The 25,845-nt window shown below is 41.8% G+C and overlaps 1 protein-coding gene across 1 annotated transcript in view; it reads right to left on the reverse strand.

Annotated features, from left to right (window-relative positions):
- The window catches only part of PAPSS1 (3'-phosphoadenosine 5'-phosphosulfate synthase 1), an 85,931-nt gene that overhangs the window by 31,902 nt on the left and 28,184 nt on the right, over window positions 1-25,845 (reverse strand). The window contains exons 6-10 of the mRNA XM_037137952.2: window positions 19,899-20,012; window positions 17,875-17,986; window positions 16,084-16,289; window positions 13,167-13,302; window positions 218-486 (exon numbers count right to left, since the gene is read on the reverse strand). Coding sequence (XP_036993847.2) covers window positions 218-486; window positions 13,167-13,302; window positions 16,084-16,289; window positions 17,875-17,986; window positions 19,899-20,012 — 837 coding nt within the window. The remainder of the gene's footprint in view (window positions 1-217; window positions 487-13,166; window positions 13,303-16,083; window positions 16,290-17,874; window positions 17,987-19,898; window positions 20,013-25,845) is intronic.

Here is a 25,845-nt window from a genome sequence, read left to right on the forward strand (position 1 = left end):
CCCACCGAGCCCACCAAGCCCTCCGTCTAGAGACTTGCTCCCCAACCAGGACCAAGAAGGGCAATAAGAGCAAGAGGAGCATGCCTCCCCCTGCCTGCCCTTTCCCAAGAAGGCTGCACCTTGGGGCAGTGCTCCAGGCACACGGAATGTTTCCGACAGACCTGCCGATCAGAGACTGTCGCTGACACTAGTTGTGAAAATCTGAAAAGCGATCTACCTCAGTAGGTCCCGCGTACATCATGGGAGACGGGAAGATCGCCACCACTGTGGTTTCCGGGTTCAGGACGCCCTCCTCCAGCACCGCGGCGTGCTGCTTCATACGCCACATCAAAGGAACGTCGTCATCCTTGGTCCAGCCACCGAGAGGGTGAAGGAGAAGGACGGGGCGCCGGTAGCCCCTCTCCAGGAGTTGTTTATGGGTATCCTGCATTAAGAGAGCATGTCCGTTGTGCACCGGGTTGCGTAACTGAAATGCAAAGACGGCATCTGAAAAGAGAATTTCCAGAGTTAAGAGTAGCATGTGTCTAACAGATTACCTTGCAAAGGTTCAACAATTCCTGAAGTTTGATGCTTAGGATTAAGCAAACATGCATTCTCAGAATCAGAAACTGGTAAAAAAAAACAAACAAACATGTACTGCTTTGACCCTGCCAACATGACCTTATACTTCTACTCTATTTTTACTTCACAAATCTTACAGGCTTGAGAATGTGTAATGTAACAGCCACGGGTTTACAACAATCACCTTCTGCATTCATGGGAAACTTAAGAATTAACAATCAGACTTCCGGCTCCTAACATCCTGGTTCAGCTGCCTGCATGGATGTAAATTCTTGGTCAATGCCTTAACTACCCATCCAGTTAATCCTTCCACAGCACTTAAGATACTTCTTCATTAAAAGAAGACAGTAAGCTAAAGAAATATAATGCAGAAGGTGTACTCACTATATTTAGATAGTGTTCATTTATACTGATCACTCTGCGTGATTGGAACCCCACCTGGCGCTGTGATGCCAGGTTGGGACTCTGAATGACAGCTGGGCAACACCAGTATCCCTTAGGAGGGCCACTGCTATTACCCAAAAAAAGAAAACCACTAGATTAATTAGACTGATTAACTCCCTATCTCCAGCTTACAGCCCTGGCTTCATTCCTATGTGGGGCTTGCAATTAGGAGACCTTTCTTAGAAGGCATGGTTCTTTGGGGTCACAGAAACCCCAATTTCACAGAGCCGAGTGACAACCCAGCCCCGCGTTATTCTGCCTTCACAGGATCTGGTACAGCGCCACGCCCTGTTAATCCATGCTTGTCGCAGAGAGAGGAGCGTCTTCCCCTCCCCTGATAATTTTAAGACAAACGGTACATCTTCTCCAACCTGTTCTCCCTTGTAGCCCTTTTCTATCCCATGACAAAAGGCCCAGAGGACCTTTTTGTCCTCCTGGCACCCTGTGTGACCAGGATTTTTTGGTCACTGCATCCTCCGATATTCTAATATTTACAGCATTATGCTTTGAAGTGTCTCAGGTTACCTTTTATACATGAACAAGGCCGGTTTTCACCCAACACATAACTGATATGACATAAGGTACAAAGAAAAAGAAAGTCTTGATACAAATATATGAGCATTTCTGCTTTTAGGAAATGGGAAGAGAGGTACAGACCTGAAAGTTTTTCTTTCCTTCTGAATTCACATCAATTTTGTTTTCTATATGATATAAAGAGATTCTAAAACATCCTTCCTGACCATCAAGTAGAACTCTAGAACTCCTCTCCCCAAGATCAAGAAGTAATTTTACTTTGTGACTCTATTGTACTATGGTTCTTCAAAACAGAACAGATGAAGAACGATATTCTTATGACACTCTCCTGACATTAATACGAATACTAATATTCCTCCATTTAGGGGGTTACTGCCTGACCTGCCATAATGATCCTGGCCTAAATCTCATCACCCACTCAGATCCTTCTCACACCTCTCCTCCCTTCACTTCATGCTGCCCGTTCTTTATAAACTGCCTTGAATCTCAACAGAGACACTTACTAAGCATTAATGAATCCTCCTCCTGGGTTGCTGTGAGTTGCGGCACTGCTGGGAAGGTTTGGGGGAGGGCCCAAGCTCACGCAATACCATGGGGAAGAAGCAAAACACTGGCCTGCCACAGACCAGCAGCACCAGGACCAAGCAGACGTCTGCACGGTTCGGGCCAACAGGCCGGGGCCTAGAAGAGAGCCCGTCTGATTGGCAGACTGCTTACATACAGGGAGGTATAGCAAATAAGTAAATATATTGCAAATAATGGGAGCCAGGATTCTTACTATAGGAGAAGGAAGGCATAAACACCGAAAGAAGAAAGCCTAGAACAAACTACGCATTATTGGGTTATAATTGAAAATACTGTAACCTCATGGTTTTCAGCTACTTGGATGGACAGATATAGAGACAGATGTAAGTATGTGTGAGTTTATGAATATATGTACAAATGATATTTCTTAGCTCCGTCCACTGAAAGGTCCTACAAGCAACAACTAGACAGCGGCAATGAGCAAAACTAAATCCCCAATTTTACATTCTATTTAGAATGGTACTTACCAACCCCCACTTACATACATCGGGGCTCCTTAGCAAAACGGCTGACTCTCGGGCTAAGGCAAGGGGAGGACAGTACGTCCCCACTTAATGTCATTAACAGGTTCTGCAACTTTCCATGAAATGACGTATCAGGATACCACAGGCTAATTGATTTAATTAAGAATTAAGTTCCTACGACATCTCATCATTATAATGAAACAACACTGAAGTTATTTGAAGAGCTGCTGAAACATCTTTTGTGTGACAAGAAAGAAAGTGCTCAGAGAATGATGGGTATATGTCAAAAGGACATAGCAACCAGTTTGGGAACCCAGAACAAGCTAAACATCAAAGTAAGCAAGAGTAATGGATCGTGACACCCCCTGAGCAAAACCGAAATCTGTGAGTCCCTGAAGAATAAAGCAGATGAATAAACCAATGGGGAAAGTAGAAATTCTACCTTATGGTGGAAAGTCAGCTAATAAATGTAAAAGGAATGATGAAGTTAGAAATTCACCATTTGGCAGTATCTGTATTTACCTGTTAGTAAGTACAAAATAATTTGCTAACTCTACAGCAGAAAAACCTGGCAAACACAATCTTAAGTGATAAAAGTTAACTTAAAAAAAGGTTACCCTCATCTGTAACAGGACCAGTCAGAACTGTGAGCCCCCACGCAGCGCACTGAGAACTCAGCAGTGCTTCCTACGTGTAACCTGAGCCAAATTGAGACATTCAACAAAGTAAATGACTTATAAAAGGCACCACAACGACTACGTGACTATTCGAGACTGAAAGACAATGAGATCCTGAACCAGAAAGAAAAAGGGGCTTACAGAAGACTTTATTGTTGCTACTGGTTTTTGTATAAAGGGCATTATTAGGACAACCACATAATTTGAATGGACTATTCAAAACAAACAGCACTTCAGTATTATTTTCCTGAATTTGATGAGCATAGTGGGGTTAGAGAGAAGATTGTCCTTACTTTTAGGAAATATGAAGGGGTAATGAAGGATCATGTCTTTACCTTTCAAACAGGCTGAAAAAGCAAATAAAATGTAATGTTAATAATCATGCCCTGTCCGGCATGACTTAGTTGGGCATCAGCCTGCAAACCTAAAAGCCACCGTCCACTTCAATCCCCCGTCAGGGCACGTGCCTAGGATGTGGGTTCAGTCTCAGGTTGGGGTGTGTACGAGAGGCAAACTATCAGCGCCCCCTCTCACATCAATGTTTCTCTCCCTCTCTTTCTCCCTCCCTTCTCCTCTCTTAAAAAAAATTATGGAATCTAAGTTAAAAATATAAGGGGGTTCTTGGTACTTTTTCTTGCAATTTTTCTTGCAATTTAAAATTATTTCAAAATATAACCAGAGACATTGAAATAAAAAACAGACAGTAACCAGAAGGGAGGGGTAACGGGGGAAAAGTGGAAGGGCATCAAGGAACATGTATAAAGGACACACGGACAAAGCCACAGGCACGGGCAGGACTGACCGAGGGAGGTGGCGATGAGTGCGGCAGGGAGGAGCGGTGGGGGGGGGGGGAGACAACAGTACTTGAACTATAATAAAAAAAGAATTTAAAAAAGAATAAATTTCAAAATAAAAAGTTAAAAAAGTAAAAAATTATGACATGAGATATATGAACCAATTATTATGTACAGCTGTTATTTAGATCCTGATTCAAACCTACTAAAAAAAATGTGACTGTCATAAAATTATTAGAAATCTGAACACTGGTTACTGGCTAATATTAAGGAACTATTATTTTTATGTGGGTGCAGCAGTGGTATCATAGCTGTGCTTGTTAAAGTCTTTACACTTAAGACTATGTACTGAAACATTCAGATGAAGTGACATGGGGTTGGAGATACGCTTCAGAGTCACATGCAGGCGGGGCGGGGGTCCGGGTGACAGAAGCAGTCAGGAGTCGGTGACTGCTGACGCTGGCATGGAGGTGCACAGCGAGTCATTACTCTATTATCTCTACTCACCAACGAAAGTAGTAGATGTTTGAAATTTTCCATAGTAACACGTTTCAAAAGAGCAGACATATGTAGGGTACCAGAAGAAGCACTGCTTTGGGAAAGAATACTCCTGGGTTCCTATCATTGGACTACTACGCTAGCCATCTTCACTTCCTGCATCTTTGAAGGGGAATGATACTAAGGTTACTATTGGGAAGATAAAATATCTAGCACACAGCACAGTTAGATGCACAGTGCACTCAATAAAATGAAGTTCCTTAACACAGTTCATTCTTTAAACACACACTCACGCACACCCCCCACAAAGTTCCTGGCAGGAAATTAAACCCACTGTTCCACTGGTGACTCAAGGTCCACTGCCGTGTGAACTGTACTCCTGGTGAGTGTTTCCAGGGTGAGGGTGTGTGAGCGCTGTGCTGGACACACACCTGTGTCCTGTTTAACAGGGAACAGGGGTCCACCTCTGAATACGATCCCTGGTTAATGCATCTCAGGTGTATGATGACTACATTCCCAGACTTCATCAGGTCAAATCTGATTCTGTAAGATCTCCATTTAGCAGGATTATTTATAAGACAGGATATGCAAAAGGAAACATAAAAGATAAATCCTGTCTCAAATACACATATTTCACAGGTTCTAATAATGTATCTGCCTAGGTTTTCTTACCAAAAAGAATTAATCTAGCTCCACATTGGACATTTAACAGATAAAGTTAAGATGGATGACTTATTAAAAGTTCACCTTAGAAATATATAAAGGATTTCACTGCCAAGATTTCTTCCAGGAAGAATTCTTTCCTTACTACCAGTTGCACTAAAAAGTCCAATGACCATTTGATCTGTTTGCCCAGTTTTTTTCTCGCCAACGGAACCAGGTCTTTCTCCAACTTCCAGTCTTTTCAATTCCTTGTACTGATTTATCAATGAATTACACAAATGGCTTTAACTATCTGTAGTTCCAGGCTGTATTTTCATCCCTATCCCCTGGTTTCTCCACTAGAGAACCTCCATGAATGAACAATATAATAGGAATATCCAATCTACTGGAAACTACATTCCCAGGGTACAGTCCTAACTAACAGAACCCAATCAATATGCATAACTATTAAATTTTCTTCCATCAAGAATAAAAGAATAATGGACCACTATGAACCTGGGGCCACAGATACTTACAAACAACTTTCATTCACACCTCGCATTCTCATCCCATTTTCTAAAAAACAGTGATTTCCCCCACTGTCACACTATAATCACAGTAAAGTATTTGCCTTTTCATTTCTAATTTTTTATGACTTCGTATAAGACTGCTTTACCTAAGATCACCAGTTTCAACTGTGTTTGAAAACAGGAGGTGACCTACAAGATGACTGAAATTCAATATTAACATTTACGATTTCCATTTCTTCCTAGCCCTCTGTACTCCTGTTCCTGGGAAAGGACCAGGCATTCTGTAATTTTGACGGATAGTAACTGCAGTGCAAAGCTGCTGATACCATGAATAAAAGCAAACTTTTTCCTTCAAGAGCCAGAGGGAACAGTGTAGGCTTTGCAGGCAATGGGTTTCTGCAGCCTACAGCATTGCAAAAACAGTCACAGGCAATGCATAAACAAGTGAACGTGGCAGTCTTCCAATAAAACTTTATTTACAAACCTAGCAGTGGGCCAGATTTGGCTTGCAGGCTATAGTGTACGAACCTCTGAGAAGACAAATGAAATGTGGCTGATAGAAGTAAAATCAGCATTCTAAGCAAGCCAGCTGACATGAGCAAAAATGTGGATGCAGAAAAGCAGAGATGTGTCTGAGGAAAACAGGACCATTCATTCTGTCAAAGATGGATATAAAACCTGGCACAAGATGAGCACGTAGAATAGCAAATGCCAGGTTGGAAAGGACACGGTGTACCTAACAAGGTTTGTGAGTTAACCAGTAGTTTCTTCTCTTTTTTTCAAGCAAAAGTTTATTTAGAAAGTCACAGAGGTGGGAAAAGTGAGCCAGCTGGGCTGCGTGGGCTCAGGGAACAAGTTACAGAGGCAAAGACAGGCCCTTAGGGCTTAGGAGAGAGGGAGAGGCCAGGAAAACACACCTGGAGGAAGAGGGCAGGGACAGGTGCCAGGGTGCTCAACAGAGCTGCATTCAGTAGTGTGCTACAGAAAACTAGTCCACTAGGGCTGTGCAGGACTGATGTGGGGATGGGGGGAGCAGAGCGTAGGTGGGTAGAGTGGGTAGGTGGGTAGAGTGAAGAGACAGCAAAATGAGAAGATGACCATCGATGAAGAACATGTTCCCGCACTTCAATTTAAATAAAACTTCCACCAACTCTTCCCCTCTCTCCACCCATGAAATGTATTCCTCCCCCAGGACTAGTACAGGGTCATCTGACAGACTGCACCCACACTCTGGTCAGTGGGGTCACACTGTGACCAGAGTAAAGACAGGCACTGCCTATCCCCTCCTGTTCTAGACATCACTAAGCGAGGCTCAGTTAGTGACCAGTAAATCTTCGTCTGCTGACCAAACCTTCCCCTACGCTCCAGACCATCTCTCCAGACACCTCTCAGTGCCCCACGGACACCTGGGAGTGGACTCCTCCCAGCCTCCCTGCACGCCAGTGGTCCTCCTCCCCATTCTCGGGGAGCACAGCACCATCACTCATCCCAGAGCCCAGAGCCCTTCCGTGCCCTCATCCTCCACAGGCAAGGAATCATCTTCCCTAGATCTCACCAAATCTACTTTCTTCACTATCAGTGCAACAGCAGCCCTTCACCACCTCTTCTCCAGACGTGTCCACCAACTGGTCTTCCTCCCCATGTCCAGCCTCCACGCAGCAGCCACAGCAGGCAGGGGCAGGGAAGAAACCAGTCTGGGACAGGAGGAAAATTCCATTTTAGATATGCTGTCCTGAGGCTGCAGCGAAACTGGTCCTGCCCCCTGGAGCTTACAATCTGGTCGGAGGAAGAGAAGCAAACATTCACTAACTAGAAAATAAATTCATGTGCAAAGCAATGCTGTACTTCCTTCAACTGTGACAGGATATACTTATACCTCTGTTTTCAGAAGACAAGTCTGGTGACAGCGTGAAGGATGAAATGATGGAAGAACAGAACAGGATTGGATTCATTCATTCCACCAATGCCTTCCTACTCCAACACATGGTATAACACTCCAGCCAGACCCAAAGGCATTTTCCTGTTTTAAATATTCCTCTCTGCTGCTTCTGACATTAAAAAAATAATAATGCCCCGCTGTCCTCACAGTCTCAAGGCCTGCTAACCATGGCACCAACCTTTTCTGTCATCTGCCTCTGCCCTTTTTAAAAAAAATAAAAGCCATGAAACACTGAAGAAAATCTGGTAAAATATCACCCACAAGTGCACTACGCTAATACGGCTGTTTTTGGATTTCTGCACAGTCTAGTTGTTTTCCTCTGCGTACATTTCTACACAGTTCTAATCGAGTGTGTATGACGGTTTCTATTCTGCTGTCCGTGCTGGTGTGATCGCCTGTTCCTGACATCTCGTAGTCCCTCTCAGAGCAACAGGGTTCACTGCTGGGTCTGTGAAATTCTTCCTCTACATACGCATTCAGGAAACGCACCCTTCCTTCACCTGGATCCAATTACTCTGCGCATACAGATGGCTCCTGTTAGCTGCATCTCTAAGTCCTGACCTTCCAATTCAGCAGTTTAGAGACATTACTGAAAACATTTCAATGTATACTGCTCATTACTGCCCTGCATCCCCTCATTTCTTCCACCTTCATTATTACTGTCACATCTCAAGCCAACACAGGTCTAGCCCCCCAAACCCATTCCTTTCGCTATACTTCATGTCTACATAAAGGCATAGTACACGTTCTCCCTTTTCCCTCCGGCTTGGACACCATCTAGACTAGAAGGCAACACATTATGGAAACAAGCACGATCTGATGCTTTCCTTCCAGCAGGTGGAAGGGGAAGAAGAAAGTGGAAAAGGTTCTTCTGAGCAAGTGCTGGTGTGCAACAGGGCCAGCCGACAGTGGTCACTAGCATCTCCTGATGATGGGGAGAGGGTGGGCACCCACTCCCTGGACAGTGTAGGACATGGGTCGTCCAATCTAATATCATAGCATCAAACACTACAGGGCACTGTGCAGCGAATCTGGGTTGGACCACTGCTCTGCAATTTCTCAGCTGAGTGCCCAAGGACAACTTCAGTACTCTAGGCAAAATTGTTTTGAGCAAGAAATAGGATGATGAGCAAGAAAGGGCTCCTAACTCTGAGTCACCCTTCCCCCAGATTTCTCAGAACTGTGCTTAGCTCCCCAGCCCACAGTCAGAGCCCTGGTATGCATCCCAACCACAAACCCCAGAATTACAACATCTTCCTGCTTCCCTGCTTTCAACTTCTTCTCTGTAAAACTGTCCTCCATACAGCAGTAATTAGTAAGTCTATTCTTCCAGTCCTACTCAAGCTTTAATATCTGCCACATTTTCTACCCCAAAGCTCTAAGAACAGGCATCTCTGCTTTCCCTAAATCAATATAGTAGCTAAACCAGAGAGCACTGACAATAATTCTAGAGTTAGGGAGGGGTGCGTGTAAGCATGTGCACATGTAATGTTTGTTTTTGTGGGAGGTTTCTGGGGAGAATGGAGGAAAGACTTTGATCTCCTTGCCTCTCTCTGGACTGGCATAAATTACTAGTGTTTCTTTAATTTAAAATGCTTATGAGAGAAAAAAACTCAGTAAGACAAAGATAGGCCACTTGAGTATATACGAACATATTAATTAGAATTCTTCACAACAGGTACTCTTACAATCCAAAGCATGCAGCACTGAAATGCCTTTCATTCTCAAGACTAGAAATGCTTTCAAATTAAAATTTATAAATATGGAATATAAAGCTTTTTGCCAGCTGGGCTCTGTGCTGCTTCCCACCAACTCTGGCTGTGCCTGCGTGTGCGTCCGTGAGCACACCTGAGAGCGGGGCGCCCTATCCTGCCTCCAAGATGGGAGACTTCAGCAGGCAGCCAGAAGACAGAGGACACCGAATCCGCAGGGGCCCGTGCACCACCCACATGCTGCCTCGGTGTGTGGCTCTGGTCGTGCCTGCATTCCCCACCACTAGCTCTGTCCTGCAGCCCCCCTCACAGCCTCAGCTCCTGTTACCAGGCTCCAGAAACAGTTTCCTTCCTGTGCCCTGTCAGGAGTGGTAACACTGCCCAAAACCACTCCTCCCCGGATGCGGCAACATTCCTGAGGGCTCCCTGCACCGTGGCCACCCCTCCCTGAAGCACTTACTTTGTTCAACTATGTTCAGAGCCTCATCTGGGTGTGCTCTGACTTCACTGACAGTCCCTCCTCGCCCAGTCACAGATCACACTGTCCCCAGCTCAGTGACCCTGCAGTAAGAACGCCTCATGCCTTCATGGGCAAACTATCTGCTCCGGCCTCAGCTTTCTATTGTGTCACTCCCAACTTTGCTAAAGACAGTCATCTAATGTCTCTATCCATTCTTTTAAAATCTACTTTTTACTTCAACAACTCTAAACACTCTCTTAGATTTATTCAACACTGTGCTACCACAGACTAGGCTTGAAAGAAATGATGTCAGTTTTTCCCTTTGTAACCTGGCAGGACACCAGTGTTCTGTATGTGATAAATGCTAACTGGCTCTTACTTGGCTTCGGTGAGATTCATTCTTTCTCTCCAAATTAGTGATCAACCACCAGTGACTGACAGAACCTGCCACCTGGAACTGTGTCACCTTGCAGCCACTGGTCTTAGTACGAAAGGCCTCTCAATTCTGCTGCTACAGAATAGTCAGAGCTGCCAAACTGCTCCTATCAATGTGGTACCAATGTAGTAAGTGGTAACCACAGTTCTCCTTCTAACACCAGGAAAGGAGAGAGTTAAGGAAAAGAAAACTCTAGGTAAAAGAAAAAATATTCCCTCTTTTCTCTCCCTTGAACTATGTTTCATACACATCTACAGATGACTTATTATTGCCTTCCTAAGAGTGGACAAGAACTACAAAGAAAATACCTCAGTCTGTTGCTTATTTGCCTGGGTCTAAAATAGAAAAGTAAATAAAATAACACTCCACAATCTTTGTCTAATATAAAGCTAATAACTGGCTCTTAGCTACTTTAAACAAAGTTGCAATCACTCATTATGCAATGAATTCTCTAACTGATTTAAAATGTTTGGCCCACTCAGAGTGTAAAACAGATATAATAGTAAAATCTCTAATTATGAATGGTAATTCCCTGATAAGACTCTTCAACAATGCCAATGCTTAATTTACTAACATAAATTTTTAAGTATGAGTTCAAATTTGGCAAAAAATTTAAAGTAAATTGAGGTTGTCTCAGCAAGTCCTCCATTAAACATCTTCCTATTCATCAGAAAAAAAATCTATTGGATGCTTCTGGATGCAAATAGAAGACCAAATCAGAAGAGCCTTAAATTATTCAAACATGTATTAGGTCTTTGAGTAAGAAATCCAAGGACAGAAGAGCCCAGCGCTGGACCAGAAACTCAAATGATATCCCATTCTCATGAATACGAAAGGACTGCCAGGGCTCCAGACACTGTACCTTTACATGACAGCATCTAAGGCTCTTCCTGCCTCGAACAAAGGCTGGGAGGAGATGACTTCTCGCCCTAAGGCAGTTTCTTGTCCTGCACTGACAGGAGAGTGAGGTGCATCACCGACTTACATAAAGAATGATGTATTCCCTGTGACTGGACCAAAAAAATGTTAGCGAGAAAGGATAAATGAGCTGCTGCATAGGCAAGCACCAAGGAAGCATTCAAAGAAATTCCTGCACAAGTAGTTTAAGCCAGATATTTGCTGCAAATTCCAAGGGAAAGAGTGAGAAATCCTACAACTCAAATACCCTACAGGAACCAAGCAGGAAATGTGAATGAAGGAGGCAGGCTGGGTGGGAACTGTGGGGCTCTGACGAACGGGCAGCCTCCAGTCCTTGATCTTAGCATGTCAAATACCAGTACACTACAGTAAAGCTTAAAAAGAAACAGATATTCTCTTCCTAACCTTTCCACAAACACACTTAAGTCTAGCTTCAGACTCACGTAACAGAAATTATGACCTTAACTTCTTACTATGTGCCAGGTACTGTTTACAGTGCCTTAAGCATCTTCACTTTTTAAAATAAAATCCTATGCCTTACAATGAACCACCATCATTGTCCTCACTTTTACAACTGAGGGAAGTGAGCCTCAGAAATGAAAGCAATTTCCTACAGCCGTTAACTACTAGGCGACGAGGCAGGGGGATGCTGTACAGGACTCCGAGTGACTGACTGCCAGGATCTGGGGCTCACAGAAGCTGAGCATGCGGACAGAATGAGCGCGCTTGCCCGGGTTCCTAGAGTCACTTGGGAGGGAAGCTTCTGGTGAACAAATACGGCTTAATGGCCAGCTATTTCCTAAAGCAACCACATTCACCTGACTTTTCTCAGCCCTCCCTGCCTGATTTCTACACAGAAAATATATATATATATATATATTTAAAAAGCAGCACTAAAGCTCAGGGCTTAAACATTTCTGTAGAGGGTGAGAATTAATTAATAGCATAATTCTAAGATGTGTCAAATTATTCAGATCTTAAAACAGCCTCCTAAAATCTACAATAAATGCTGTTGCCTCACATGGCACCGGGAACTCGTGAGAGTAGAGAGAAAAAGAGAATGGGTCACTAGTGTAAACATCATTTCCCTACCTCTGTGGAAAAGACCTGAGAATAGCAGATATCTGATATAAAAAGTCTGTCCTGGAGTACTTCATAATATATAAGGCAGTATGATAAAGCACCGCATCCACAGACCCTGCTCTTACTGTTCTATTTCATCCTAATCCAGAAACTTAAAATCATTATTAACCTACTCTGCAACAATCTTTTCTTCTATTTGTTTAATGTCTTCCCCTTTTCCAGAGTAAGCTCCTGGATCTCAGCACTTGGTACTCTGGCCTATAAAGATGAACAACAAAAATTTGCTGAGTTAATAGCAAACGCAAGAAAATTTCTGTTGTTCTAATAGTTTCTGCAGTGATACATTCCAGTCATATAAGATATTCTGAAGACAGAAAGCACACTGGTATGAGTGAGCTCTTCAAATTCTTTCTCTTTGAGCCCTGGCCAGGTGTCAGTTGGTTAGAGCATCATCCCTATACGCTAAGGTTGTGGGTTCGATCCCCGGTCAGGGCACATACAAGAATCAACCAAGAACACATAAATAGGTGTAACAGCAAATTGATGTTTGTCTTCCTCTCTCTCTCTGCCCACCTTCCTTTCTCTCTCTCTGTCTAAAATCAATACATTAAAATTTTTAAAATTTCTCTTCTATAGTTCTGTTTGGCTTTAACAGGTGAGTTTTATAATAAACAAGTAAAAGATCCATTTGTTACTACCATCCATCTTCCACATAATAAAATAATGTGAAATCAAATGACACCTTTCCTTACATACTCCAGTTGCTACATTTACCTTTACTCATTATTCTGTTTTACACCATTAAGTAATGGAAAAGGTCTTCTATAACTTTCCCTGTCAAGCAGAAACCCCAATAGTCCTGCGTCCGATAACCAGGCCCTCGTCGTACCGGCATTCATATCTTTAAACTTCTGCTTCAGCTCGGCAGGAGTGAGACGGTACTGATCGAGACCATCATTCCAATAAATTCGGTCCAAGACTTGCAGATCTCCTCCAATCAGCCAGTCTCCTTGTTCCATAACCATCTAATAGAAAGAAAAAGAAAATAACTGTTTTCAACAGAAACCAAGAGAACATAAGTAGAAAAGAGTTCTCTCATACAAGCCAACTACACCTGTAAACTTTTTCTTTCATCCCAAGGTTAATGGTAAATCTATTTAGCTTAACAAATGAGCCAAGATGGGAAATGATACAGAATTAGAATATATTTATAATTTCTCAAAGGACTTGTGGAACAAATATTACATTTACCAAAAAAAGGCAAACAAAACCAACATGAATAATTATGACTTTTTAAGTAACAAAAACATTCTTTCCATTGTTGTTGTATGTTGATTAACAGAAAAATCTGTAACCCTGGGCCACTCCCTATTTTGCGTTCTCCCATCCTAAACTTTTGAGCAATCAAAGTAATGATGATAGAGTTGCATGCAAAGCCATGCCTTCCAATCTTCAAGCCACCTTAAATTTCCTACGTCTCTCATCCTCTTTCCCTGAATCTGGGAAGAGGAGATATTGTTTTCTGGGACGTATCCGCCCTCACAGAGCAGCTCAACTCACCCTTTTCTTACGACTGCTTCGGCTTCTGTGCTAACAGTGTACCTGAACTGCTGCAGTCACTTCCTGCCCGGTCCTCCTACCCAGAAGGTCCACCCCATCCATCAAACGACTTATTCGATAAACATTTACTGAGTAACTGCTATGTGCCAGGGCCTACAGTAGGTATTGGAAAATGCAGCAGAAAACAAGAGAGAGAAAGATCTTTCTCCAATGGTGCTTACACTACAGCAAGGGAGACGGGAGAGAAACCAGAGAAATATCAGCTAGTGCCAAATGTTACAGAGAAAATAAGCAGTGCCCAGTGCATACATTTTAGGAAAAGGAGGCAGTGAAGGCCTCTTCGAGAAGGGTGCCATTTAACCTGAAATGATGAAAAGGAACCAGTCATGGAGGGAAAGTATTTTAGGCAGAGGGGCAGGAAGTACAAGGTCCTAGAGCAGCATTGGGCTTTAGTCTTTGAACAGAAAGAAGTGAATGTGGCTAGAGAATCAGAAAGGGTTAAGGCAAGGACAGGAGCAGAGGTAGAGTAAGAGAGATGAGGAGTAAGACCGGGGCTGGATCACGCTACGTCACAGTCAGGCATCTGGGTCTTATTCTAATTACAATGAGCGGCTTACTGGAGAGTTTTAAAGAGTAGAGTGATATGCTCCGATTTATACTTTTAGACGACCCGCTCTGGTCGCTCTGAGGAGAACGGAGGGTAGTGGGTAAGAGATGAAGCAGGATTCCAGCCAGCAGATGACTGCAAGAGTCCAGCCTAAAAACTGGAGAGCTTGGACGGTCCTGGTGGGAGGGAAGGTGCAACGTGGGCGTCCTGCACAGACAACCAGGCTAAGAGGTCCTCAAAGTTCTACTTGGTAATCCTCTCATGCTCCGAACCTGCCCGTGACCTCTTCATTCCCAATCAGCATGCAACATAGTAAAGGACCTAGGTCGGACTCTAGTCCGGACTCTAGTCCTGACTCCTAACGGGTGCCTCTGCAGCTCTGGGCAAGTGGAACCCACACTAAGATTCTTCAGTGTAAAGAAACACTGTCTGCAGGCACACTTTGTCTGCCTCCAAGGATCCCTGTAAGGACCAAAATCCTGAAATGTGGTTTGACAAGCATAACTACATGTAAATTGGTATTATGACTGAACAAAGTCTTAACATTTTAGTGTAGAATGGTAAGCCCACCATCTTTTCAAGGCCCCTTCTCTCACTCAACAACCAGCTGTTTCTGAAAGACGCCCAGTCCCTGCTCCTCCTGCTCCGCAAGCCTGGAGAGCCACAGTCCTCACGAAGCTCCCTCCAACCCACATCCTCCCGGTGCCTCGGGCAGCCACCAGGTACCGACTAATACAGAGAAGTCCCACAGAGCACTCTTTGAAAAATGGGACAAAGTAACAACAGCACTGACATTTGTTCAGTGATCAGAAAATAAATGTCTCGTCCACCAAATTCATATGAAGAGTATCCTGCAATGATACAGGCTACACAGTAGGTATATGAAACTCCAAATATACCAATAGTTCTGTCTGCCATGAATGCCCAACACCATCACAAGTTCAACATCCTTATTTTCTAAAAAAATATATCCCCTATGGTAAAAAGTTATCACTTTTTTGTCCTTCAAGAAAAATGAGACTCAGCACATTGCCATGATCTAAACAGATGTTACAGAAATGTTCTTGATAAAGCGACTACAATTTCACTCCATTTCTTTTCATGCTCAAACACCTACTGACAGAGATTTGACTTCAATGACAACATTTCATATATAGTATATAAAATACTCTGTAAGGCACTTGGGGGAGACTAATTGTATTTCACAGCTTTCACTCCAGAAACACAATATGCAGTTAGAAACCCAGACCAGACAAGCCCCCCTGCCAAGGGCTCCCACAGCGCCCTGACCTCAGGTCCTGCTGTAAGTGCACGACTGCTCAACGTCTGCCCACCACCTAAGGTAAGAGGCTCCAAGAGTGTAAAGACTGTGTTTGCCACACCCACCGCCCCATGTTCCCAGCACCAGTATCTAGCTCAGTGCCCAGTGGCCAGTGTACAGAAGACGCTTAAACAGTTGTTGAACAGATATTTATCTGGATCAAATGACACCAAATTCTTATCACCCTCATCTAAGGTCCAGTCTGAATTCTGCAAAATATTGACAGTTCCAATGGAATAGCCCATAGGTAATGCCCACACTTTCAGCACACACATTATCTGTAAATCAAGAGAAAATGCAGCAATGTTTGTACAGGACCTTGATGTAGGGGTGGTTCTTGCATGTCGTTCCCCACTGGCGGGCACAACGTTCCTCCTTCCTGTGCTCAAAAAACTCTGGATTGCGCAGAATAGCCACGCGGCGGCCCTCATACATCAGAGCAAACGCCGTGCAGCCGTCCAGCCTCTCTTTATCTTCCTGAGTAGCTGACAGAACTATAGGCACTGACAGGTTAATGACACCCCCTGCAGGGCACAGAAGAGCACACAGTTTGGATTACTCGGCAGGCCTTACATACCTACCTTTCACTTCAGGGGACACTGCCAGTGTCCAGCTGGTGCCTGGCACGGAAAGTCAGGAGACAGAACAAGCAACAGAGGTTAAAAAAAAAGCAAATATTAAGAAAATCAGCCATGTGCGTAGCAATCCTCATAACAATTCATGAAACTGTCTTTTGGGGGAAAAACTATGGTACAGAATCAGAAAAGTAAAAAAAAAAAACGTTTAACAAGGAAAAATCAACTAGTTAAGCCTAACATCATCAAACACATACTGAACATCTCCAATACATGAATAAGACAAAGAACTATGGTTCAGAAATTTTTCAGGAAAAATTTAAATCCTTGCTGATAACTACCTTTTGAGTGGCAAGTTGATCATGTATACTAGGGTATTCTTAAGAAAGGAAGACAAAAACATCCAAAAAGTTTTTTTTCTTAGTTTTTAATCAGAACTGAACCAATGTCAGCTGGCCGAGAAACAAAGGCAGTAAGTAATCAGTGCTCCTTTTAAAAAAAATGTGTTCCACTGAGACTCAAGGCACATTCTCAGTTCCCAACCTTTCAAGCTCTAAAAGTTTTTTTTTCTATTCATCATGCAGAGATTAGAAAAATAAAATGCACTTCAAATTCCTATGTGGATCTTATTTACATACCAAATACAAACCATACTTTTTGGGGAAATCATGGTGTTAACGTCTTTGATAACTGCTTGGCTATTTTTAAATTACCACCACTTGTACAGTTCAAAGTAGAAAATTAGTAGGTAGATTTGCACCAAATCCAAGATAAATTATTATCCAGGATGCAGTCCACAAAGACAATACCATGAGTCCCAAATAAGAAAATCAAAAAGCAGTATTTAATCCTTATGTTCTTGTGATAAAATTTCTTGAGAATGATTAGAAATTACACTTTCCAATATGTATTTCACTCCCCAGTTTTAAAAAGTCATAATACAATAGGACATGGTAGGAATTTACTAGGGTTCTGTGACATTTAACAATATTTTCTTTAAGGTGGCAAACTAATCCTACTAACAGTATACAGAGTGTAAGGTAGCTAGATTGGAATTACAATATACTGAACGTCCATTTCTTTGGCACTTTTTTTTAGTGTTTTAAAAGAATAGGAAGAACCATCCTTTTAACCACCGACTTCAGGATTCCTTAACTTGACTCCCTGCCTCCCTATTAGAATGTCTGGCTCAAGCCTGCTCAGGCTTCAGCAGAGCAAAACTGAGAAAGTACGTGCACTTTTCAGGGAGACGAAGATGATCAGGTAGAAATGCACAGGAGAACTATTGCTTTTAAAATTCATTTTCACTCCTCGGGTTTTCCTTCTCCCCCTGCAATAAATCACAACTGGAGAAGCAGAAAGTGGAGCACAGATCTCACTATCCATGTAAAATGTCTAGTATTGCTATAACTTAGTCTTAAAATGCTACCTTTACTAAAATGGCACCACTACTCTACATAAATAGTGAAGAGTCCCTGCAACCGTGCAATATCTCTTCCGCACTCAATGTAGTATCAAATGTAAAATGTCTTACCATCCAGGAGACAATCAAAATGAAGACACTGCAAGTACTCCCTCTCTCTCATAAAGCCGTTCAGTGGGGTGGCCCAGCCTTCTGCCAAAACCTGCACCCACTGCATATCCACCTAGTAAAGGAGAAAAGAAAATCTTCTGTCATGTACTTGTCGTGTACGTGAACAAAAGCAGTACTGGCCTTCAGGAATTTAATGTTGGAAGTGATGGAAACATCTCAAGAATGACTGCAGACTACACAAATCTAATAAAGAATAAGGGCACTAGAAAAATACACGTCTCTTAATAAGTTTAAATAACATTAGGCTTGCGAGCATTTCTAATAAGGACAGCATCTCCCAAGACAGTGGTTCTCCAACATTAATAGGTATAAGAAACTACTGGAACATTTGTTAAAATCAAGACTGCTCCACCTCCACCTCCCAGTTTCTGGTTCAGTCAGTTTGCTGTAGGGTCCAAGATTTTGTATTTTGAGCAGGTTCTCAAAAAATACTAATGATGATGGTCTGAAAACTACACTTTGACAACCACTGTCCTAAACTAAACTTCACTTAAAAATACCAAAATTGGTCCCTCCCCAAGGACAGAGTACCCTTCATTTACAAAGACTGTACTTGAACTTTAAGATGTCTAGTCTGTCCCATTGGAATGTTAAAGAGATGATGATCTGTGGATCATAAATGTAAGCAGGGCATGCTCATTTTTAACTAGGTACTGTATACATGTAACAGTGGTTCCCAAATGAGAAAAGATGAAGCACCTGGCCAAGTGGTGCGTGGTGAAGTGTTGCTTACTACTTATTTCCAAAGAGGCTGAAAAATCAAATTCCCCTACTTCAATGCATAGGAAAAATTATACTCATGCACCTAGTCAATCCATGTTGAGTTTTCATTTTAGTTTTCTCTTCCACCTTTGACCATAGCCACTATTTGTCTATATTAGAATACAATTCAAGACGGTATCTATTAGAGACTGAATGTTTGTGTCCCCCAAAAATCACGTCCAAGTCCTAACCCCCAATGTGAGTGTATTTGGAGGTAGGGCCTATGAGGAAGTGATAATGGTTAAATGAGGTTGTAAAGGTGGGTCGTAATGCAACAGGCCAGCTCCCCAATAAGAAGAGGAAGAGAAGCTGGAGCTCCCTCTCTACCCTGTGGGGATACGGTGGGAAGGCAGACATCCTCACACCATGACAGAGCCTCGCGAGAAACCAAGTCTGCCAGCACCTAGGCCTTGGCCTTCGCAACCTCCAGAACTGTGACAAACCAAATTTCTACTGTTTATGCCATTTAGTCTGTGGTATTTGTTATGGCAGCCCAAGCTAATAACATTACCTGACTTACCATGAAGTTTTTAATTAGTTATTTATCATACTCCTGTTGCAAAGAATAAACCACTGTAATGAAGGAAAGTTCACTGGATTCATATTCACTCACAGTCATTCTTCTTCTAGTCCAGGGTCTCATGCCTGTCTGTTTTTAGAGTCAACCTAATGATGACTTAAAGTTCTCTAAGGTTTAAAATATAAATGATCATTTCCACTGTTGTCATTCTAGTTTAAGCTGTTTTTTTACTGGGAAAATACCTAGTGACATCATCAGAGCTGAGATATACAACAGAAATATTCTTAATAATATAAGAAAGGGAGAGTGAGGGTTTTGGCAGGGGAATAAGAATATATGTTTAAAGCAAAAAAAGGTTCACTTTTAAATTGCTTTCAATTAATTATTACAGATTAGTATTTCTCAACCTTTTAGAACCCAGGTGTTCTGATAAGCCTAAAAATCTTGTACCATCTTTGTTCTTTGATATTTAAAAATAAAATGTTATGACTAAAAGAAAATTAAAGCCATGGTATGTTGGGAATATGATCTTACAAATCAGACACATTTCCTACCCTGGAAATTGTGACGCACACCACAGCTAACCACGCCCTCAAACACAACAACAAAACTACAACTTTTATAGAGTACCGACTGAATATAAGGCTAAATTGTTTGTTACGAAAAGCAACAAAGTACTTACTTTATTAATTTTCAATGCTGGTAATGTTTCTGCATCTGTTTTTGCCAAATGAAGTTTATTTTCTGGCACATACAGTTCTTTTACTTCATAAGAGGCATCTACAGGTACAATGTCCTATATAAAAATGAAAGTACAATTAAACATTTGATTTAACAATGTACAGTTCTTCAGAAGGTATCTTAATAAAGAAAATTCAAATTTCAAAGTAAGACCTAAAAAATAAGAATAAAAGAGGGATCTGAATGCTGTCCCTGCCCAATTTTCCGAATGTCGGGTGGCCCACTTTCAAGCAAATAGAATCCCCCGTACAAGAAGTCATTACTTATAATGTCTCATTATCCAGTGAGAAAGAAATTCCTAGAATGTACCATATATGTCTAAATCAGGCAACTGCAGAGAAGACATGACCTTGAAGAGGTAATGATAAAAAGAATTTGTAAACAAGCCCCCCCACCAAAAAATAACAGCTCTAAACATAATCATTATCTTCAACATGTGAGAAAACCAATCACTTAAGCCACCTTTTCCGGATGCAACACGCTGCTCCCGAGCACGCCAGCCACACTCCCACCACGGCAGGTTTGAGAAACCGCACTTTGGATCCCAGATGAAATGTAGCCTGGAAAGTTCATGCAAACTGCAAGTACTCACTTACATAACACTGGGACAGGGTTCATCCTCATTTATCCTTCAAGAATCTATTTGTAATTACCACGATACAGGCACTCACACGCTGCTCATGGGGTAACTGTTGCAAGGCTTGCTCTCATCTGTCATACTCCTAGGGCTAATTACTAAGTGTATTTAATTGCTTTAAATTTTTAAAGCCAAATCTAATAAGTAATCTTGATAAGCATATAAAACCAGCACTGATTAACAGCTTTTCATACGTGTATCTCATCCAAGCAATACTTTGTTATTCAAAATAAAGTAATTCTCAAGAGAATGAGAATCGACAAGCCACGTGCTAGGACAAAATATTTGCAAAATGCATATCTAAAAAAGGGCTGTTATCCAAAATATACAAGGAACTCTTAAAACTCAACAATAAGAAAACCTGATTACAAAATGGGCCAAAGATCAGAGTAAACACCTCACAAAAGAAGACAGATTACAAATAAGCATATAGAACAACACCCTACATCACATGTCATCAGGGAAATGCAATTTAAAACCACTAGAGACCTATTAGAATGATGAAAATCAAAAAACAATGACAATACCAAAAACTATGAAAATGCAGAGCAACAAAAACTCTCCTTGTTGGTTGGAATGCAAAATGGTGCAGAAACTTGGGAAGACAATTTGGTGGTTCCTTACAAACCAAATCAACTCTTACCACATAATCCCACGATCATGCTCCTTGGTATTTACCAAAGTAAGTTGAAAACTTATATTCACCCAAAAACCTGTACACAGATATTGATAGCAGCCTTACTCATGTTTGTCAAAACTTGAAACAACTGGGAAGTCCTTCAGCAGACGAATGAATAACCTGTGGTACATCTAGACAATGGGATTTCATGCAATGCAGACTAGAAATGAGATAGGAAGCCATGAAAAGACATTGAAAAAAAAAGAAGCCAATCTGAAAAGGCTACATATTATACAATTCTATCAACATGACATTCTGGAAAAGGCAAAACTACAGAGATAGTAGAAAAGGAATGGTTGCCAGGCTTGGGGGTGAGGGTGAGATGAATAGACAGAGTACTGAGGATTTTCTAGGGCAATAAAACTATTCTGTATGATACTATAAGGGTGGACATGTTTGTCAAGAACCCAGAGAATGTACAATCCTGATGTAAATTATAAATTATGGGTGACAAAGACATGTCAATGAGGCTCATCAACTTTAACGTGTGCCAGCCTGGTGGCAGATGTTGACAGCCAGGGAGGCGTGCATGGTGGGCAGGGGAGCAGGGCACGTGTGTAAATTCATTCTCCGTACTTGCCACTCGGCTGTGCTGTGAACCTAAAACTGCTCCATGAAGTCCAGTAAAAAAATACAAAACAAAAAAAGGTTATTCAAAATAAGTATTCATGGAAGAACCGGGTTTTTAAGGACACTCCCTACTATTTTTCCTGAGGAGTAAGTTTGGAAAGAAACTTCAACTTGTATTTGGTCTTACATTAACATCTTCAGCAGAGGAACGAAAGCAGAGCCAGACGAGCACATCAAAGCTGGATGATCTCATGAAAGGTGCAGTGCCATTGCTTAAGCAGTCCCTGTGGTTCTGAGAACCTGGGAACGATTATTCCACATTTCTCCAACACTCTGTTCCCTCAACAGAGGAACAAGAGAGACAGTTCCACACTGGCTAAATCATGGGCCAAAAACAGGCTCATCCTACTCGTAAATTTAAGGCCTCTGATATTTTCATCCTAAACCCAAGTATCCAAAAGGAGAATAAACATTAAGGAAAACCAAAAGAAAAGAAATAATGAAGTTAAAAGACAGAAAAGAAATGAGGAAACACTGCTTACAGCCGTATCAAGGTCAGTCAGTCAGGTTGCTCCTGGAGCACAGATATGAAGGGCACTTTCTGGAGGCCCCTTAGTGTCCCTTCGGTGCCCACCCCGCTGCTCACAGGAGGAGAGTGGAAACGTATGTGTGTGACGCAAAAATCCCACGCAGCACAGGACACTTCATAAACCTTCCAGACCATCTCTTGCAATTAAGTGTCTGGAAGTCACCCACAGCCGAAGGTATTTGTCAATGGTAAAGACTACATCAGGGCGTCAGAGAAAAACGGCGAAGGAAGGACAGCGTCCACCAGCTCTGTCTTCTCTTGATGGGCACAGATACTCCACAACTTTGTGTGACTGAAGCAGATCATCCCCATGAACCCAAGTTAAAGAGGACATGCCTTCCATTTTTGCTGAAGGTAGAGGGGATGCCAAAGAAGTGATAAGCAAATATATCCAATTTATACTTGATTTCACTGTGCATGTGAAGAGAAAATCGCATATAAAAAAGACTCTTCTTTATATCTAACACGAGAAATAGACTAACTTAACGCAGCCCATTCTGTGTCTTCTAGCTCTAGGAACTATTTTAATACATTATATTTAATACATTAATACATGTGTTTTTGTACATTTAATAGACTTTTAAAGTAGACAATAGCAGTAAAGAGAATTAGGAAATGAGAAAAACAAATCACCCTATATACAGTTATTATCATTTTTGTATATTCCCTTCCAACTGTTTTTCACCCACAGGCACGTTACAGAGAAATTAATAGCTTCAGCAGTCTGTACAAAGCCTATAACTTCATCGACTAGAAAATAAAAATTCAGAATCAACTTTTCCTGGAACCATAATGTAATGTGCATTCAGTGAACTGCACCCTTACCCTGTATGTTCAATTAGCCTCTTGAATCTGTAACACTGACATACACATTTTCCCAGCTGCAAAATAAAGAATTAAAATTCTCCAGACAAAAAGTCCGACGTTCATTAGGACTCTTGTGAGAAAGGGTATGACAAAACAGACTTAAACTTAAATATTTACATTAATCACAAAACTTTAGGGACACACCATCAGTTCTACCTATGAAGGCATCAGAAATCATTTGCTAGTCTCCTTTTACAGATGAGGACACTGAGGCCCAGGAGAATGGTTATTAACTTGTCTCAAATCCCTCCTAGACTGTCTTCCACTGTAGTTAGCACACAATAAATACTCACTAAACAGTAATTCCAGTTTGCTTACTGCATGCCAGGAACATTTCTCAGCCTGGACACATGAACTCCTAGAGTCGTCAGCACAGTTCTGAGGCAGGCAGGCACTAGTATTGTTTCCCATTTGACAGGACACAGAAGTGAAGCCACAGAAAGTAGGTTATTTTCCAAGGTGTACCATTAATTGGTAAGTGTTGGAACTGAGATCTCAATACTATTCTCCTCCAAAAACAAACAAAAAAACCCTTTACTGTTTCAGCTATGAAAACTAAGTTATGAAAAATTTTGTCATACAAGTTGTTCTTAGTTGACTTTCAAGAGCTTATTAAACATTGATAATTCCCAGGATTTCTAGTCAGCATGTGATATTTCTGTGCTGATAAACTCCTTGACAAAAAGTAAAGACACCCAACACTTCAGGTGGGCCTAAGCATTTCCATGTGAACAATTTTCAACCAACGCTTTTAAATCCCGTCACTTCCACCACTCCAGACTTCTTAGAAATTTGGAACCAGAACCCAATCCGGGAACGAATGACACAGGGACTCCGGGGAAGAGAAGGATTTCATTCTCAACTTCAACAAGATGACAACTGCATAAAGCATTTTTTGCCGTCTCTGAAACCTGCATTAGAACACCTTTCTTATGTGCTGCTGGAGGCTGAGTACTCCTTCCCTCCCCAACATTTACCACTGATAACTGTCAACAAGCTTGGAAGGTCAGAGGGCAGCATCCAACAAAGTAATCTTGGTCTTCGTTGGATGCCAGGCCACCTTCAGCTGGTTTCCTAAACCAGCACCCCCACAGTCAGTCCATCAACACTGACGAGAGCAGCAGCAGCACACTGGTCCCTGCAACGCCCCAGGTGGCTGGGTCTGTGCCCCCTGCCTCCGCCCCGGGGTCAGCCCTCTCCAGAACGCCACAGCACAGGAGGGGACACTCAGTAAGTGAATCAGTTCCCTCTGAAGAGATGTTCAAAGCAGGAACTGGGAACTAGCCAATGTTTCTACACAGTGTGGGTAGAGTGTCCTTGCAAGCACACCCAGAGCTTAAAAAAACAAAGGTATAAACAGTTTGTGAGCAAATCTGGGTGTCTCCAAGAGAATTACTTTGAACAGGAAGGGCAGCATTTATACTAATTTATACTATTAGCCCAACCAAATTATTTTTTAATGTTTCGTGCACTAAAAAGCCATAGCTTTACTATGAATGCATTTTTTAGTAACGTACAGCTTTGTATGAATAGATGCTAGAGTGACGTTGTTTTCAAGAAAATGTTTTCCTATTTCTGAGTAAAAATAATTTTTCATTACAAGCATTTCACAAAATTCATTTTTCAAAATTCACATCCAAAAATATTTTTAAGTGAATTTTAGTCTCACAACTTAGATACCAAATTCTTCTGATAACCAACACCAAATAAAAGTTCCAAAGGTTTCTCTCTTCTAAAGAGATTCATAAAGTGAATATTTTTGTAACTAACACAAACATAACAGCATGAATCCAGACAAACATGGAACATTTGCTCAGAGAAAGCAAGTTCTAGGCAGATTCTAAGTGTAGAGAGAAGAGAACTACCAAGAATACAAAAAGAATTTTTTAAATGCAGACACCGCCGGTTTCTGGCACATTCCAGTGGCAACCAATCTCTTTAGTTTCCAAAACCACTACTAAACGTCTAACAGGAGCAAAACCCCCTCAGCATGAGACAAGAATACAGCATCCCTGCTGCGTGAACTTCCCATTTTGGGGAGGATTCATTAGGACTTCCAGAGACACAGTCGGCTATTAAAAACAGTATGTTCTTCAAATTGTACATATAAAAACTTTTACTTCGGGGAATTTACTTTAAAACAAAAACAGATCATGAGCCAGTCCAGGAGTGAGTGTTTTCATAGCTAAACCCCTTTTCTAATCTACAGAGCTCCACCGTCACCGTAAAGAAGGTCCAGGGGCAACCCTGCAAGTCCCCCGACTACAGGGTCAGGAAACAATTTGCATGCTCCAGTGAGGTGGGTTAGGTATTATGAATGTTTAAATATTAATTTAAAAATGTAACATGAGTACTCAAAATGTGTTTTGCTTGACTAAATGCAACCCAACATCTAACATGTGGTGTATGTATCCACATCTTTCTTCAAACAGACAACCGTTGGTTTTTATCTGGAAAATGGAAGGCCAAAAAACAATACTCACTACATTCACTACCTGAAAATACATAGTAGCTCTTGCCCTCTCTTTTGAAACTTCCTGAAGAAC

This window comes from Artibeus jamaicensis, unplaced genomic scaffold (genome assembly GCF_021234435.1).
Source record: "Artibeus jamaicensis isolate MK-2021 breed Jamaican fruit bat unplaced genomic scaffold, CSHL_Jam_final scaffold_3222, whole genome shotgun sequence".
Taxonomy (NCBI): domain Eukaryota; kingdom Metazoa; phylum Chordata; class Mammalia; order Chiroptera; family Phyllostomidae; genus Artibeus; species Artibeus jamaicensis.